General features: G+C 44.8%; 1 protein-coding gene across 1 annotated transcript in view; it reads left to right on the top strand.

The window, feature by feature from the left end:
• The window catches only part of Adam12 (ADAM metallopeptidase domain 12), a 315,786-nt gene that overhangs the window by 232,823 nt on the left and 65,403 nt on the right, over positions 1-17,560 (top strand). Inside the window, exons 7-11 of the mRNA XM_036197894.1 lie at positions 1,366-1,431; positions 2,509-2,580; positions 8,978-9,147; positions 11,939-12,023; positions 16,108-16,256. Coding sequence (XP_036053787.1) covers positions 1,366-1,431; positions 2,509-2,580; positions 8,978-9,147; positions 11,939-12,023; positions 16,108-16,256 — 542 coding nt within the window. The remainder of the gene's footprint in view (positions 1-1,365; positions 1,432-2,508; positions 2,581-8,977; positions 9,148-11,938; positions 12,024-16,107; positions 16,257-17,560) is intronic.

Below are 17,560 nucleotides of genomic sequence, written 5' to 3'. Positions count from 1 at the left end.
GGGCAGCAAGCAGGAACACCACTATAATACAAACATTTTTCTTGTAAAAATCTGTTTGGAAGATTCTGGCCTGGTGGAGATTTGTTTTATGAAAGATGTTTCCCTCCGGATTATGTGACTGGAAACCTGATTCAAAGCATGCCTTCATCCCTTTTGCTTTTGTCTGGACAAGTGGTTGTAACAGTGAGTGTTCAGCTCAAGCCCTGTATGAGACTTAAGTCATAAACCAGCAATTTCAGCCGGGAGGACCAGAGAGGAGATCAACCCCCACTTCCTCCAACTGTGTGTTATTGCAGAAGCAGAAGGCTTTGCTTTTCTGTTTTCAGTGTTTGATTTTGGAGACCACCCTCCATGAATTAGTTTATTTCCCCTAGAAAAATGCCTTTGGGAACCTCCCAGTAATTTACAGAAGAGTGTAAATGCTTTCTGAGGAAGCTTGATTAAAATGTAACCTGTCTCAGAGGCCGTCTCTTTTGCATCTGTATCCTCACTGCTGAGTGTCCATATTCCTGTACCCAGATAGACAGATACTTCTCAGCCAGCCCACTCCTGCCAATCCTAACCCTCAATGTCATACTTTTAAAAATACGGTTTCTTCCTGGTCTCTCTGACACTCCTTTGTATTTTGTCTGGATGCTGTACCACCACCACCACCTCCACCACCACCACCACCACCCCACCACCACCACCACCACCACCACCACCACCACCACCACCCCACCCCGTTGACTCTCTGCCTTTCAGTCCAGTCTTCCACTGCTTCAAACTAGATGTTTAAATGGTTGGCCACAAGCATCCGTTCCCCAGAAAGAACTCGGCATTTTCCCAGAGGGATCACACATTTCTCTACACAGTGTCCTCTCCTCCGCTTCCCTCAAATCATGGAGCAGATATAGGTGGTCATAAGAGAACAAGGGACACAGCGGCAGGCCAGACTCCAGTGTTTCTTCAGTCATCCTCCCATCCTCATGGAATCTGTGGCAGCAAGCCTTTGGCTGGCTCTGGTTCTAGAATGGTCTTTGGCCTTGTTTAGGTGCTCCTTTTGTTTAAAAAATGACCTTGACTTCTTTTGAACCCACCATCAGTGATGCAGTGAGAATGTTATACTCCTTTTTAGTACTTCCCACGTGAAAGTAGAAATGGGATCACCCATGTTGAGGCTTCACAAAAAGATCACTGGGGCTAGGAGTGGATTTCTGGGTGGTACGCGCAGCCACAAAGTCCAGAGAGGAAGAGTTTCCCCCCAAATATTATTGTTGTTGTCTTGTTTGCTTTTATTTTTATTTTTATTTTTTTAGAGATATGCACAATGTTCTGGAAGCCCCAGTGAAGTATTAAAGCAAACTAAACTCTCTCTTTTGGCAGCATAAAAGAGAGACCCTTAAGATGACCAAGTACGTGGAGCTGGTTATTGTGGCCGACAACCGAGAGGTAAGCACCCGTGAACCATCTCAGTACAGCTGGTTTCAAAAGGACATAAGAGATGGTGCTTAGCCAGTTAGGACTAACCTTACCTCCATTGCCAAGGTGTTCTTAGAAACCTTGGAGATGAGCATACCGTTTGTGCTTTTCCAATCTGAGGAAGCATAGACTATTTAATATGTATCTAGTATAATAAAATAATCGCAAAGTGTACCTGCCCCCCCCCAACAAAACCCCACAGTGTTTCTCTGTAGCTAAGCTCTCTAAGTAAGGAGAATTATCTAGGGGAAGTGATGGATGGCTTTAAATTACATTCTGACATTTTGGGAAAACTTAGGTGTGCCTTGATCTGAATTAATGAATAAATGAATGAATGAATGCTAGACATGGTAGAGAAATCCTTCCCTCGTGTGATATAGCTTTACACTTGATTTTTTTTCTTTCACTTCATTTTAAATTAATTTTCTTTAGATTATCTTCCCTGTGGTTTCTTACCATCCTATTAACATATTATAAATTGGTGACATTTTTCTCCTAAACTCATTCAACATATGTGAGTGAAACCAGCTTGATGATTTCTCAGAAAACTCTTCCCATTCTGGAAGGTCCACTTAGAGGAGAGAATGGGGAATTTGTTAACTTTTTTTCCATTTTCCTTCTTGGTCATGTTGCCATGAGCTTTTCTTGCTTCTCATATTTAATGTTTAAAAACAAATCTAAAGGAAATTTCTCAGGAAGTGAAAATCAAGATGATGGTATGAAAAGTGACCTTGGACAGCCCTTCCCGTTGTCCATTTTCTCATTGCCAAAACATGTCCCTGCCTCCATCATTTATGAGGCTGGAAGAGCTGCAGAAGTTACTGTATGAGTCTTTGGCTTGAATGAGCTGTAGGGAATTGCAGGGACTCCCCAGCTGGGGAAACTATCTGGCGTGATATCAGCTCCTTGCATTGTAAATGTGGACACCCCACACACAGAGAGTACAGGGTGCCCCCAAAGCCCAAGACTTCACATCTTGGTACCTGGGAAGAGGAATCCTGATTGATATTCTTATCACTATTAATGCTGGCATTTCAAATTGTTTAGTTTCAGAGGCAAGGAAAAGATCTGGAGAAAGTTAAGCAGCGACTAATAGAGATTGCTAATCATGTTGACAAGGTAAGTTCCTTTACAGGTAATTAAATCCCTCAAATCATATCAATGTCTGGAAATGAGGTTGAGAGAGTTAAAAGTTCTTCCTCTGACTGAACAGAGAGACCAACATCTGCCTCTGGGTCCTGTGCTGGTCCTCTGAGTATCCAGTCCTCTGAGCAGGTGCTTTCCAGGCCCTGGGCAGCTTTTAGGAGATTCCAGCCCTAGCTGGTCCGGACTATGGAGGCCTTGGAGACTCAGCTACCTCTAGGATCATGTCTTGCTGGGAAGTGTTCTAACCAAAGAGAATTCTGAACAATGCATTAGACGGAATCCCAGGAGGATGCACTGAACCTTTGAGAATGTGGTAGCTGGGCCTCTTCTTTGCTCTCCAGTATGAAGTTCACAATGCACCAATGTGGACTAGAAGGTGGGTTCTGTCAGAACCCAGAAGCTGACTTCTGGCTCAGTCACCATGTTTGATTTCTTTTTTGTCAGTGTGCCAGATACCTGTAAGAAAAACTGTAGAGGAGGGAATGTTTACTTCACCTTCTGGCTTTGGGAGTTTCAGGCTGAGGTCTGCTGACTCCAAGGCTCTGGACTATCATGGCAGAAAGGACATGGTGGAACAGGGTTGTTCAACACGTGGTAACCAGGCAGCAGAGAGAGGCAAGGAGTGGTCCCCAAGTGTATCTTTTCAGGACATACCCATGTAATCCTTAAAGTAGGTCCCACCTCCTGGTAATAGCACCTTAGTATTACTCCATCCAGGCAGTAATCATTTGATTAGGTCAGAGTCTTCATGACCCAATCACATCTCAGTGGTCAATAGGAACCAAAGTCATTTTCAGAAGCATTTTAGAGAACGATTCCTCTGGGAACAGCCGCTGTTGGAAGTCCCTCATTGAGAACAAGGGAGACCCTACCACTACTTTCACAAGATGATTTCTGGGGGAAGAGTCTCTAAGAATCTGGTTCCTTCTAGAACCTGCTGGAAAGGAAATGGAGGTTCTGACTATCTAAAGCACCCTTCTCCCAATGATAATCCCATAGGATAGAATCTGGACTGTTTGAGGTTGATGGCTCTCATCTAAAACAGGGCTTCTCAATGGCTTACACATCAGTGCTAGTGGGTCGGGGCTTCCAAAGACTTTTCTGACTTCTGGTTTGCTGGCAAAGATGAGTGTTTTCAGATGTCCCCTGGAGAGTCTCACAGTCTATGTGACTGGCAGCTCCAGGGCCCAAAGCCAGGAACTCACCTGATACAGGGCTACAATGTAGATGCCACTAGTGGAGAGACAGGGCAAAGCTGAGCTTCTCAGTAGTCACACATCTCCTGCCTCTAACAATCTTGTGAAGGGGGGTCCTGGATGTAGCTGAGCAACCAGGCTTCTCCAACAAAGCTGCCCTTCCTTCACATGGGGCAGTTTGGAAGGGGCTCCTCACTGCATCTTTCGTTTCAAGCAAATCCTGTTCAGTTCAATTTAAATTCAACCTTTTCAGAAAGAGGAAGGCAAAAGTCTTTGCATAAATTCGTCTTCATCCTGCAAGTTCGTGTAGAACACAGGGTCCTGAATTCTGTGCATCAGTCAGATATAATCCCTCTGGGGTTTGCAGACCCATAGCAGGTAGACGAATAAACCCTTCATCCTGAGCCCCAGCAACAGCCCTGCAACGATGCTGTGAACAGAGCTCTCTGGGGTTACAGAGACCTACTCACTTCCTCAGCGGATAGGGACAAGGGTCGTTGCAGTTGGGACAAGTGATCTTGTAAGGTGGAGGGTGGGTGAGGGGAGCACTTAGAGCAGGGAGGGTCTTGGTCTGCTCCCAACACTCACAGATACAGAAAGTGGTTCCTTGTGGTTACAGAGCATGAGCACATGCAGATGTGTGCATGTGTTTGTGCTTGCACACATCCACGTTCACAAGTGCTCGACTGCATGTGTGCATGCGTGGCAGTGTCTGTGTGTGAACGTGGCACACACGGCTAGGGTGGGAACTGATAAATTGGGATTTAGACTGCCCAAGGTCCTGATTCTTTCTTCAGGCCCCTTTTCATCAGGCCCTTGAGGCAGGCTGAACTCTGGAGCAACATACTTTAAAAAAAAAAAAAAAAATGTTTCAGTGGTAACTCCTCACACATTACTGTGCATCCTAAAGTCAAGGAATAAAGGAGAATCCTGTTTAGGGGACCCATCCTTTTGGAAAGGAGGGTGAAGCATGGATCCTGGGAAGTATGTCAAGCATAGCACAGGAAAGCTGGGTCACAGGCCTGGGGCTATAGGCTCAGTGGGCAAAGCTCTCATCTTCTGTACATGAAGCAAAGGCCCATCCCTGGCACCCCGTAAACTGGGCGTGGTGAACCTTGCCTGTGAGTCTAGCTTTTGGAAGGTAGAGGCAGTCGATCTGAAGTCCAGGGTTACCCTCACCTACATAGCAAGTTGGAGGCTAGCACAAGCTCTCTGAGACCTGTCCATAAAGAGAAAAACAGGATCACAATTGGCTGGGGCATTAGAATTCCCGGCCGCATTCTGTTTGTTCACGGGACTACTCTTTTAAAAACTTCTTCCTGAATCTCAGCCTTCCTAATCTGATCTGGTTGACTGAGGTGGAGCTCAGCACAGATCCGTGCATCCTTCTCCTTAAAATAGGTGAGGTAAGATGGAGACCCAGTGACAGAGAGTGAAAGGGCAAGCCAGCACTAACCTCAGCCAGGCAGCTGGTCATCTAAAAGCCCTCCCACTCCCCCAAGGTGTGAAAGAGCACATCCTGGGCCTCAGAAGTAACAGGAAATGATAGGCTACATTAACATCCAACTAGAAATGGCTGAAACTCCATTTTAAGAAGTCGTGTATCTGGCTCTCTGCCTTTATCTCTCTTTATATATTATTTTAGGTTATATCTTGCTTCGGTTCACAAAACTGAAAACGAGCAATTAGGGGTTTGTTAATGGCTTGTGGTAGTCATTAAAGAACAGCAGGCCCCTAGAAGTCCTGGTGGGCTCGGTCAAGTGTGCCAGCCTGGACTAAGGGAGAACAGAGCCAGTTCACTGAGCACACAGACAGATTTAGCTGTGCTATTCCTGCCCACCTCTCAACAGCTCCTAGAGACCCTGGAGAGAGAACTCGGGCTCCTTGGGTAACTCTGTATCCACAGCTGTTGGCTGATGGCTCCAGGCAACATCAGACTTCCCAGTTTCAGTTTTGCAACTATACTCATGGGAGAATCTCAGCCCAGAACTCATTGACTTGTCTCAGTGACCACTTCCTCATTTGCTGACATCTTGGCTCGGTTAGGCATTCTAAATTAATAACTGTTTAGCTGTACTAGTTTGGAAAAAAAAAAGAGAAAACCCCAGACTGGGAGACAGAGAAGTGGCTCAGAGACAAAGGTGAGGTTCTAAAAAGGGTCAGAAAGTCCCAGATGACAGAAACAGAATGTGTGCCTGATGGTCATGCTTCTAGAAAACACTGTGAAGCATTGTTCCTGGGTCCTGGTTACACTGTTGGGAGCAGCAGAGTGAGCCTGGGGACTGGGGGTTTGCATCTTGACTCCTCACTCCAGCCCAGCCTTCTTAAGCTGTGACTTCAGTAGCCCTCCTCTGATGACTCTGAATTTCTTCAGCTTTCCTGTGACCACACGCTTTTTCTCTCCTGGGACCTTAGGGAATTCTACCTCCCTCATTTCTTATCCACTCCTTCCAGAAAACTTTGGCTCCTCCAACACAGCATTCCTTGGACTTCCTGTTGATGCTATTGCTCACTGGGATAGGATATCAATTAACCAGATTCATGGTAGCATGCACCATGCCTAAAGCCTTGTGGTGACCTCTGAGCAGCTGAGCTAGGGTGAGGCCATCCTAATCTTTATTTTCTCCGCTTGTGCCATGCTCTTGCCCACAGCAAGAATTGATAGCAGACATTTGTAGCTGTTGTGTAAATAGGAGAATCACTCATCTGTGTCTCTGACTGTGTTCTGGGATCTCTGAGCCAGGCAGGCAACTGCCAAGCTCTATCTGTCCTACGTAGGCCCATGAGCTTTTCTCAAAGTCTGCAGTCATGGTATTCACATGTGGGTGGCAGTTTTAATGGTTCAAACCATGACATCAGAGTCAGCCTTTCTGTGTGCCAGTCCAGCCATGCAGTCATGATCTTGAATAATGTAGCTGGCCCCTCCAAGCCTCAGTGTCTTGACTCTAAAATGGGAGCAATAACAGTTCCTAACATAGGGTCACTTTGTGGACTAAGCCTGGACTTAGAAAGTACCTTGGCATAGAGTCAGGGCTGTACTTGTGCTTATTACACTTCACTGACAAGACCCAAGATGACCTGTAGATAAACCAAGGAAGAACATCCAGAGAAGGTAGTCAAAGGATGGTGAATAGTGGCTTGCAATAGGCGTAGTGCACATGGAAATTAACCAACAGTACCAACCTTAGAGAACCAACTAAGTCTGAAATCTGGGCTAAAATGTGGTTTGAGAGGGCTTACAGAGAAATACAAACTCTCCATTGGTTTGAAAACCTCCCTGCTTGGTATGCTACTGCGTTAGCGCTGAGAAAGATGACAGATTAGTCCTGGGCAGACATTAGTTCCTGCTTCCACTCAATACTTCTAGGAGGCAAACAGTGTCCGTTTCTCAGAAGACAACCCTCAAGACCACTCAGGATATCTGGCCCTAAAGAAATCTCTTAGAGAGCTGGTATAAACATCAGCGTTGAATATTTGTTTTCCAGTTACTGTGGCCTTTGCATATGATACAGTATGGAACATCATCTTGAGGAGTGCCCCTGGCATGAGCAAGCATCATTCAGAACGATCCTGGAATGGTCTTTCCTGGATAACCTGGGCTAGAAGTCTGCAAACAGGCACAAGTCGTGCGCTGGCTTGATTAAAAACACACCATGGGACAACATTTTGCTTATGTAATTGTCTCATTAATGTATTAATTTCATATGGTTTTCTGTTATCTGTTTAACCCCGACTTGGCCCACTGCAATCAGTGTAGCCCATGACATCATTTGTGCCCCAGCTGAGTTCTTTGGGTTCTGCTGCTGACCCAGCACTCACCATGTGACTCTGGGGATCAGCAAGGGAAAGGATGGGCTGCCTCATGTGGGGATTGAGAATCTGGGGTCAGAGGCTCAGCCTTAGGGAGCTCCTTGTGCCTCAGCTCTCTGCATTGGAATGATGCTTAACTATCACATACAGAGCTGCTGGGGTTCCTGGTCCTTGCTGGCCAGATGTTTCTAGAAACTTAGAGGCTCTGCTTCCCTATGGAGCTGGTTGTAATGTCTTTCTCCTGTGTGTCCAGGGTCTCAGAAGGTGGGGACTTTCTTGTTACATGAGGACTTGTATGTCACCGGCATCAAAAGATTAATAGGCCACAAGGCGACTCGTGTCACCTTGGTTGTGACCACAGAGTTGCCTCCCTGTGAATTTGCTGTTAAGTATAGAGCAAGGGTGAATTTTACAGGGCTCCTCCCAGCCTCATTTTCTTGACTAGAAATGGGAATAATAACAGTTCTTAGCTCTATAGTTGCTTTGGGTCCTGACCTGTGGGCCTAGAAAAAACGTCATCAACAACCCTGAGATGGACCGATGTGTATGCCATGTTGACTAGCCACTCATACTGCCCATGAGACAAGCCATCCTTTGGAAACTAGAAGAGTTGCCCCCCTGATCTCCTATGGACTGGGGGCTTTGGTTGAAGTCATTACTGCCTATATGTAGGGATGAAAGAGAAGACTCGCTGTGGGTCTGCTCAAAGCTTTCTCGGGTTCCTGTGAGAAGAACACTATATGACAGATCTTCCCATCTTACCAGTGCTGAGATAACTTCTTGGTATGGTGAGAAAAATGTGGTCATGAAGTTACTGAAGGTTTTTGTCTTGCTTCTGTTATTCTGAAAGGCACTAAACTTCCTAACTTGATAGGTACCAGAAGATGATGGCATCAGCCAAAACTGAGTCTTTGCTGAGAAATTCAGATTCATCTTCAGTATCTCATAGGCAGAACACTATACTTAAAACGAAAAAAATCTTACTCTTGGCAGAAGTGACTGAATGATCTTCATCCACTTATTGTTTTTTTCCTGCAGTAGATATTAACTGACAGCATATTAAATGGTAGATTGCACCCACATTTGAATCAGAGCAAGTCACTTGAAAGGTACCCTCCCATACATCTATGAGCAGACAGGAGAAATGACTGATAACTTTAGCATCAAATTGGTCAGCATTAGAAAGTCCAGCTAACATTTTACTTTGCAGCAGGCACTACTTAAATTCTGTTGCCATGGGAACCAAGATGCATAGAGAGGGGTTTTCCTGACTTATGGCAATGCACTTCAAACAGTGAAATCAGTTCCAAGTTTCTTTTTAAGTTTCTGATCATGTGATCCTCCAAGGATGCCCATTTTCCTAGTTTTACAGACCCCTGAACATCCGGATCGTGCTGGTAGGGGTGGAAGTGTGGAGTGACATGGATAAATGCTCTATAAGCCAGGACCCCTTCACCAGTCTCCATGAATTTCTGGACTGGAGGAAGATAAAGCTTCTACCTCGCAAATCCCACGACAATGCTCAGCTTATCAGGTGAGAGGTACTGTCCTCCTCTATTCCAGATGCAGTGCCATCTGCACATACTTCCTGTGGGTACCCAGAGCCACATCTGTCTACACAGCATACTGGCTCCTCCAAAGGGCTTCCTAACCTGCATCAGGGGTCAAGCACATCCCCACCTGGCATCATAGACCCAATGGGCAAGTCTCCTGTCCCTCTGCAGGACTCTCATTTCTGGTTTGGTTTGGTTTGGTTTGGTTTGGTTTGGTTTGGTTTGGTTTGGTTTGGTTTGGTTGTTTTCCATAACTGAGCATTTTCCTCTGTGCTAATTTTTCTGGTCTTAGTCTTAATAAGATGGCCTCAAACAGCAGCCTATCATTAATGGAAAAAAAAATCTATGTTTTTACACAATCTGAGAGCAAGGCATATGAGTGAAGATTGTCAGGTACCCGGAGAAACACGAGGGCCTTCCTCCTCTGGTAGAGAAGTTCTCTCTGACTTTCTAGGTCAGGAAGTGACATCCAGACCTTATATTCTTCTCTTAATCAGTATCCACAGGGCACCGGCTAGGACCCAGATAGGTAATTTGGATGTAAGAGTGGCCAGTATTAAATGTTCTTGCTCTGGCGAGTCTGTCTGCTGAGAGAGCGAGAGAGAAAAAAAACCAGAAGAATAGAAAGCATTAGATTAGCAACTAATGTGGAGATGTGAAATGAAGTGGGGTGGGGTGACTGTCCAGCAACACATGGTGAGTGACTCCAGACACCTCTGCATTTAAAAGAAGAGAATGCCCCTATATTCGCCTGAATCCATAGGAAACAGATGTTTTCTGAAATGGCACGTGTTTATTTCAATCTTTAAGCTCTTTATGCTATTATTCTTTTGTTCTCCTGTAACTTAAGTGGAACTTTCAGACACGATGGTTTCTGTTCGTTGGTCCATCAGATCTAGCTTGTTGAACATTTATGAGAAGGGGACAAGATGGTTCTGCCCTGTGTTCACTTTAGGAAATGCCTCCATCCACTCCCAGTCAGTCTGTGTTCCCTGATCGTTCACTCTGGCCATTTCATCAGGGTCCCTGTGGTTATCTTCGGTTGCTTCCCATTTTCTGCACTGACCAATCCTGCACTATTAAAAGTCCATCTCATGTACTTTAAGTCAGAGTGTTTTGTTTTTATTTTTTTCCACTAGAGGAATCTGTCCAACCTAAACATCTGGAAATAAATTAACATCTTCTTTAACCTTCTTATTTACTCAGATGTATAGTTGTAACCACTCAGACGGTCTGTATATGTGAGCAGCTGCAAATACAATGGTCGTGAATATGAGTGTGTAGCTGGCCCTTTACATCTGAGGGTTCCACACCTGTGGATCCAACCAACCTCAAACCAGAAATGTTCAGAGAAAAGGCTCTGTTTTTATTAAGCATGTACTGACTTTTATCCCTGTCGTCCCTGAATAATTCAGTATAATGACTGACAGGGCACTTACATTGCATTAAGGACAAATGATTAAGAGATTGATTATATGGATACATTGGTTCTTTTGCAAATACAGTGCCATTTTATGCAAGGAATTGTGTATCTGTGAGTTGTGGTCCCCTCAGAGGATCTAGGTTTAATCCCCATAGATAACAAGGGATGGCTCTAGTGTAATAGAGAGATAATTGATAAAAGAAGGACATTTTTTAAAAGGAAGGAAAGAAAAAGGAAAGTAAAGAAGAAAAAAGAAACAGAAGTAGAGAAGGAACAATGCTATTTATATACTTGCTACCTCTCGCTAATACTTACTGTGAAGATATCTAACTTTAATTTTTATTTTATTTTATTTCATGTATGAGTGTTTATCTGCATATATGTCTATGTACTGTATGTGCCTGACACCCACAGAGGCCAAAAGAGAAAGCTGGATCCCCTAGGACTGGAGTTACTGACAGTAATGAGTTGTTATCTGGGTGCTGGGAATGGAGTCCAGGTCCTTTGGAAGAGCAGCCAGCTCTTAACCATGGAGCCATCTCTCAGGCCTCATATTAGACATTTCAAACTCTCACTACATTGTCTTCGTTGGTACACAGCCAGCATAACATGACTAAGTCACTTGATTGCTTTATGGGAGTCCAACAAACACAGTGTTAAAGTTTGAATGCATGAGCCTGGGATTAACACACTTGCCTGAAACAGTCCTTTGGTGTGATTTTAGATTCATGATCAGGTTGAGATTCCAGATAGGAAGACGCCTACATAGAAGCCACCAAGTTCCCTTCTAGAAACTGTTGCTGCTGCCAAGGCTTTGTGGGCGCTTACTCACTGTACTGGCTCTAGCAGAGTGATCACCTTTGCCGAAGTCAGTCTCAAAAGCCATATGGGCAGAACGCTTTGAAGGATTTCGTGTCTGGCGATGATGAGTTACACAGGAAAGCAAGCTCCAGCTACAACAGAAAATCTCCCAAGCTGTCTCCTGTTTCCTTTAGCAAACAGTGATTCCCAATGACTTCCCAGCCTTTCCTATCAGCAGGCATTGTTTCAAAGGAACAGCTCCCTCCAGTCCATCAGGAAGCAGGCAGGCTGCAACTTAGAAACACAAAGTGATGCCTGGCCACTGTCAGAGTCTGGACAACAAAACTCTACAAGAATTATGAGACCATCTTGCAACTGGAAAAGTAAAGTGTAATGAAAAAAGATAAAAGTCACAAATAAATACCCCTTCCTGGGGCTGTTTGCATCATTGAACATTCTGTGGCAGGCCTGCCTAACAAGATTTGAAATGTTTGGAAAGGCATCCCTAATGCATGAGATTAAAGACAGTCCTTTCTTTTGTTTTCCAGTGGGGTTTATTTCCAAGGAACCACCATTGGCATGGCACCCATCATGAGCATGTGCACTGCAGAGCAGTCTGGAGGGGTTGTCATGGTAAGCCAAAGATGCCCAGGAAATGTCTTCCCTGTTTCATTTCCCCTTGTCCCCAGGAAATCCCTACTCTTGTCAGGCCTCATGAAATTAGCTCCTTTCCAGTGATGCTTGCTAAATGTACCTCTGTCCTTACCCCACTTATATTTATGATTTATTTTCCCACACATGGGGGACGCAGCTGCTATCCAGGGAAGGCAGGCATATCTCAAGTGGGACTGTTGGTCAAAGTATTTCAATCCAGGAATGATTCCTGGTGTTGGGATGAGCCAGGGTGTGGGGCTTGCCTTCCATGTTCAGTTTTTTGGGGACAGACTGTGGTCTCACCAAATGTTGCCGCTCAAGTGATTTTTTTGATGGTTCTGCCTCTGCGCCCAACAGTCAGAAGTTTGAGGTTTTCACTGCCTACCATTGCAAATGCTTTCCATACCTTCTGGCCAGAGCACAGTTTGTCTTTATCATAACCTTATTCTTGGAAGGCAGAGGCCTAGGTTTATTGCTTTACAGGGGTAACTTTGTCATGTATGGTCTATATATGTTTGTAAAAGGAAATACAATGAGAAGCATGTTTGAGATGTCTTATGAGTTTAGTGGAAGGAACTTAAACTGTCTGCCCACACTGGCCCTCCTGAAAGTTCTAGAAAGGTTTCTCATACCAGACTGTCCCTTGAGAATCTAGTGTCCACCATGGCATGGCCTCTCAGACAGGGAGTATCCTCAGAGCCATCCTTCCATCTCCATTAAACAAATACACTGTTGCCCTCTGGAGAAGCCATGCTTTCTCCCCAGGGCCCTTCATATAGAGCAGCTGTGGGTGTTCAGTTGTAGCAAAGGGTGGAAACAGTTACATTCTGCTGAGTGTTATTTTCTCTGCATACTGCCTAATCTAATCTTCCTAGTGATGGTACATAAACATTTCCCTCGCGTCTGGGAGCGGTGGTAGGTAATTTATGCAAGCACGCACTGCGTGGGTAGCCTATGTGGAGGGCCTGCACCCCCTCCTTGGCTTGCTAGCTTGAAGCATCTCCTCTCAAGTTTCCTTGGGACAAGGAAGCCCTGCCGGTGATCTCCACCGTGGAAGTCACTGGAAAGCCTAGCTAGGTTTTGCTGGTGCCGGGTTAATTTCAAGTCAGATCGCAGCTATGTTTTCATAGAACAGATTGTAAAGTTTTAAGAGAGAGTACTTTTCAGTTTCATGGTTCCATGGTTAGCTGCTACTGACTGTGCCACTTAAAACTGGCACAAATACGTTTAGAAACCAAAATGGAGTTCTTCATGAGCACAGTGGGTCCTGCCCCTGCACGGGGCTGAAGCAACCCATGTCCCACAAGACAGGGAGAAGGGACTCCTCAGCTCATAGTCTTTGCTCTGTTTCTACAGAAACAAGTACTAAGATTCCCTCTTTAAAATTGTACAGTGGGAAAAATAACTGTTTGTTTTAAGTATGTGAAAGAAAGATGAGAATAGATGCAGTGTCAGGCCGTGAGAGTCAAGTAAGGCTTGAAGTGAATCATCAAGGGGCTGACTGAACGGCTCAGCAATCCAGAGTTCACAGTACCGCTCTTCTGGAGGACCTGGCCTTGGTTGCTGGTACCCAAGACAGGCGGCTCCTGACTGCCTGCAACTCCAGCTCCGAGGGACCCAGTATCCTTTCCAGGGCTTCATGGCCACTGCACTCACATGGACAAACCCACACACAGACACAGTCATGTACACACATAATTAAAAATAAATAAAATGTTTAAAGAAATTGTTTCCACCAATGATGGCTGATATTATTGTCTTTACACACACCCTTTTTACCCCACGGAGAAATATCAAATAAGGTGGAAATGCCATCATACCGTAGCTTTAACTTCTGTAGGATTCATGAGGCAACAAAACAGCATCCTGCCCAGACCTAAAACATCTGCACTAGCTTTTGGTGGCTACAGCCTGAAGTTGGAGTCCTGCGGATTAAGTGTAATTGTCACTATGCCCAATGACCCTCAAATATAGAGTAAGGAAGTGGTTGACAAAAAGGGAGGAACCCTTATAGAGCTAAAAATAGGACTTCTAAGACCATTTCTCCACTTCTTCACGATAAAGTCAACTCTCAGTTTTAGTAATTTAAAGCCATGACTTTGTATCTAACTAACCAAAAAACAAAACAAAATAAAACCAACAAACAAAAACCTCTTGATTCGGACATGCTATCAGACACACAAAAATAAATGTTCTTCCTCATTGTAAGCAGGTATAAAGGGATTACCAGTAATCCTTAAGATAGATTCTATATAATCACTTATGCTTGATATAAAGTAACTCAAACAATCAAAAACAAAACTGATGTTCCACAGAACAGAAAAACTAGCAGTTGAGTATTCTTGAGGAACAAGTTCTTTGAATTTTGTGCCAAAGTGTGCTAACTAAATTCCACCTTCCATGTGTTATAGCACCGACATTCTCTCCACCAATGCACGTTATTAAGAATTATTTCCTAAAACATGTCTACAGTACTTCCTACAACAGGAAACAGTGAAATGTAAATGAAGTCATTTATCAGGAATTTCATCTAAGAACAACTAGCTTCCTAGACCTGTTACTGTGTGTGAGACAATGGTCTAGTGAGAAAGCCCTGCCCTTGATGATACCACCAGTAAATCCATCCACTCTCACAGAAACACACCTTTACCTCATGAAGACTGGAAATAAGAATTTTTCTAAAAAAATTAAAATAAAAAAAAATTATCCTATCCTCTTCTAGATATGTTTTGAAAAACCTGTTATCTCTTTCTGGGTAGCACAAACCAAAATTCAAGCCAGATACTGATTTGCACCAGGGTCCAAACACCTTTTCCAAAACACCATTCACTGGCAGAATTTCTATAAATCACACATGCTAATTAACCAGATTTAGGTTAAGTTAAGTAGCTGTATTTTCAGTTATTTCTAAATGTCTACTTGGGATATGAGCCAAGCTATCCAAGGATTCCAGTAAGCTGGAAGTGGTCAGCAATGCTTGCTGCGGGCCAAAGGTTAACGTGAACCCCAGCTGTTACATCAGAGAATGGGGGCTTCTCTTTGTCCAAGGTCAGCTTAAAGGGCCAGCAAGAGTGAGCCATAACTAAATTATAATCTTAATTCAGTCAGCCTTCCAATGAATTGTGTTCCATGACCAGCTGTTACTGTGGGTTGTCAAGAACTTTTCCAGAATCTGCCCCTACCAGGCAGAAAGGAAGAAAGAGGGTTAAGTGTGGTGGTATTGTGTTCCCCAAAATATCGTGTACCCTAATAAACTTATCTGGGGTCAGAGAACAGAACAGCCACTAGATACAGAGGCTAGAAAATGGTGGCACTCATGCCTTTAATCCTAGAATTCCAGAGGCAGGAATCGGTCTGGATCTCTGTGAGTTTAAGGCCACACTGGAAACAGCCAGGCATGGTGACTCATGCCTTTAATCCCAGGAAAGTAATGGCAGGAGGCAGAAAGGTATTTAAGGCGTGAGGACGAGGAACTATAGCCTGGTTAAGCTTTCAGGCTTTCGAGAAGCAGTTCAGCTGAGATCCATTGGGATGAGGACTCAGAGGCTTCCAGTCTGAGGAAACAGGATCAGCTGAGGAACTGGCAAGGTGAGGTGGCTGTGGCTTGTTCTACTTCTCTGATCTTCCAGCATTCACCCCAGTACCTGGCTCCAGGTTTGTTTTTATTAATAAGACCTGTTAAGATTCATGCTACAGTTAAGTCTAGCTGTTCAGGGATGATTTGAAAGCATCCTACACTCAGCATCGTCTTGATCAGGTAGCCTTTTCTTTCTATCTTCAGGAATACTTTTTTGTCTGATGTTTTCCAAAGGGGAGATTGGCAAAGAATTCTCAGGTTTTCATGAGACAGCCTTCACCGGAAGAACCCCCAAATGGGCTTAAGGAAATAGGCCAAATTACTTCCCATGTTCAGAATTAATAGCAAGGCTCTGAATTGGGCCTTATGGGGGATTCAGATAAACCAAGTGTTAATGATGGGAAAATGCCAATGGGGTGAGAAGATGGGTGAGAAAAGGCCAAGCAGATGTGAACTGTAAATCTGTGCTCTTGTATTTCCTTTGAGGACCATTCAGACAGCCCCCTTGGTGCTGCCGTGACCTTGGCACATGAGCTGGGCCACAATTTTGGAATGAACCATGACACACTGGAGAGGGGCTGCAGCTGCAGATTGGCTGCAGAGAAAGGAGGATGCATCATGAACCCTTCCACCGGGTAAGTACCAGGCTCCAGTGGCCCGAGAGTGAGTCGTGCACAGCTGGAACTGTGTGCTGAGAAACGTCTTAGAAAAAGAGGAAATGCTCCCCTCCCCTGGTTCTCTGATTGAAGTATCCACAGAAGTTTCCTGAAAGAAATTCATGCACAAGTAGCAAGAGTGGACTGTGTGTTCTGGCGAGTCCTGGGCAAGCCAGCTTTAATGCCACATAGCACAAGGGCTGGCCTCTTCCCTGGGATGTGGTGAGGATGGATGCTATTATTTAGAAATTGAAAATTATCCTACAATCTCAGCACATGTTTCTGATTTAAGCATTCAGCTTCAGCTGACATCGGCTGGATGAGCCAGGCTTCTGAGGGCCTTGAGAATTCACCCTGCAAATTGAAATGGGCCATGTGTCCTAGAGGATCACATCCTGGAGCATGCTAGGTAGAAGGTGCCTTTAACTCCAGTTGGATGGAGATGAGGGTTGGTTACCATAGCCATGTTGACAGACCACTTAACCAGACCTCAGGGGTTTGAGTGAAATGACTTCACTGCTTTCAAAGATGAGGTGATCCCATTTCATTCAGTGACTTTCTGAACCCCAAGACTTGGTCCCAACAGAAAAAAATAGAAGCTAATCCCACCATTGAAATCCTTGAGTGAGGTGGACACAGATGCTACCTGGGGAGATTCAAGCAGATATCCAGCCGGGGTGGGGGGGGGGCACACGCCTTTAATTCAGCACTCAGGAGGCATAGCCAGGAGGATCTCTGTGAGTTCGAGGCCAGCCTGGTCTACAGAGCAAGATCCAGGACAGGTACCAAAACTACACAGAGAAACTCTGTCTTGAAAAAAACAAACAAAAGATGCAGATATCTTCTGACAACTCTAAGAGCCTGTCCCAGACTGGAGTGGTGAGCTGATTTAGGCAAATTCAGAAAGGAAAGGCCACACTGGGTACGGTGTCCTGTCCTTAGGTTAAAATCCAAGATCATGTAGACACTTGTATGATAAAGCATCCCCAGCCAAGCCTGCTGTCTAAGTTTGTTGGATTATGACATTGGTGGTAAAAGGTGTTGACCAAATGACCCAGGACCTGGGGCTGTGAAGCCTTGCTGGCGAGGAGAAATCATGGTGTGAAAGAAAATAGCTTTCCTGTGAGCTTCAACGTCCCCGGAGAGGGCAGGATTGTTGAAGAATGTGGTCTTGCCTTTGCAAATGGCACCCAGAGGGGCTCCTACCAAATGGTGTTTAGGACACCAGCACTGGCTGGGCTAAACCACACAGCCCACTTCAAAGCATTGCCACCTCATGTGAG

The sequence above is a fragment of the Onychomys torridus genome, chromosome 1 (assembly GCF_903995425.1).
Source record: "Onychomys torridus chromosome 1, mOncTor1.1, whole genome shotgun sequence".
NCBI classification, from domain to species: Eukaryota; Metazoa; Chordata; class Mammalia; order Rodentia; family Cricetidae; genus Onychomys; species Onychomys torridus.
The sequence above is the reverse complement of the archived record's forward strand: the minus strand, read 5'-3'. Positions and strand labels throughout refer to the sequence as shown.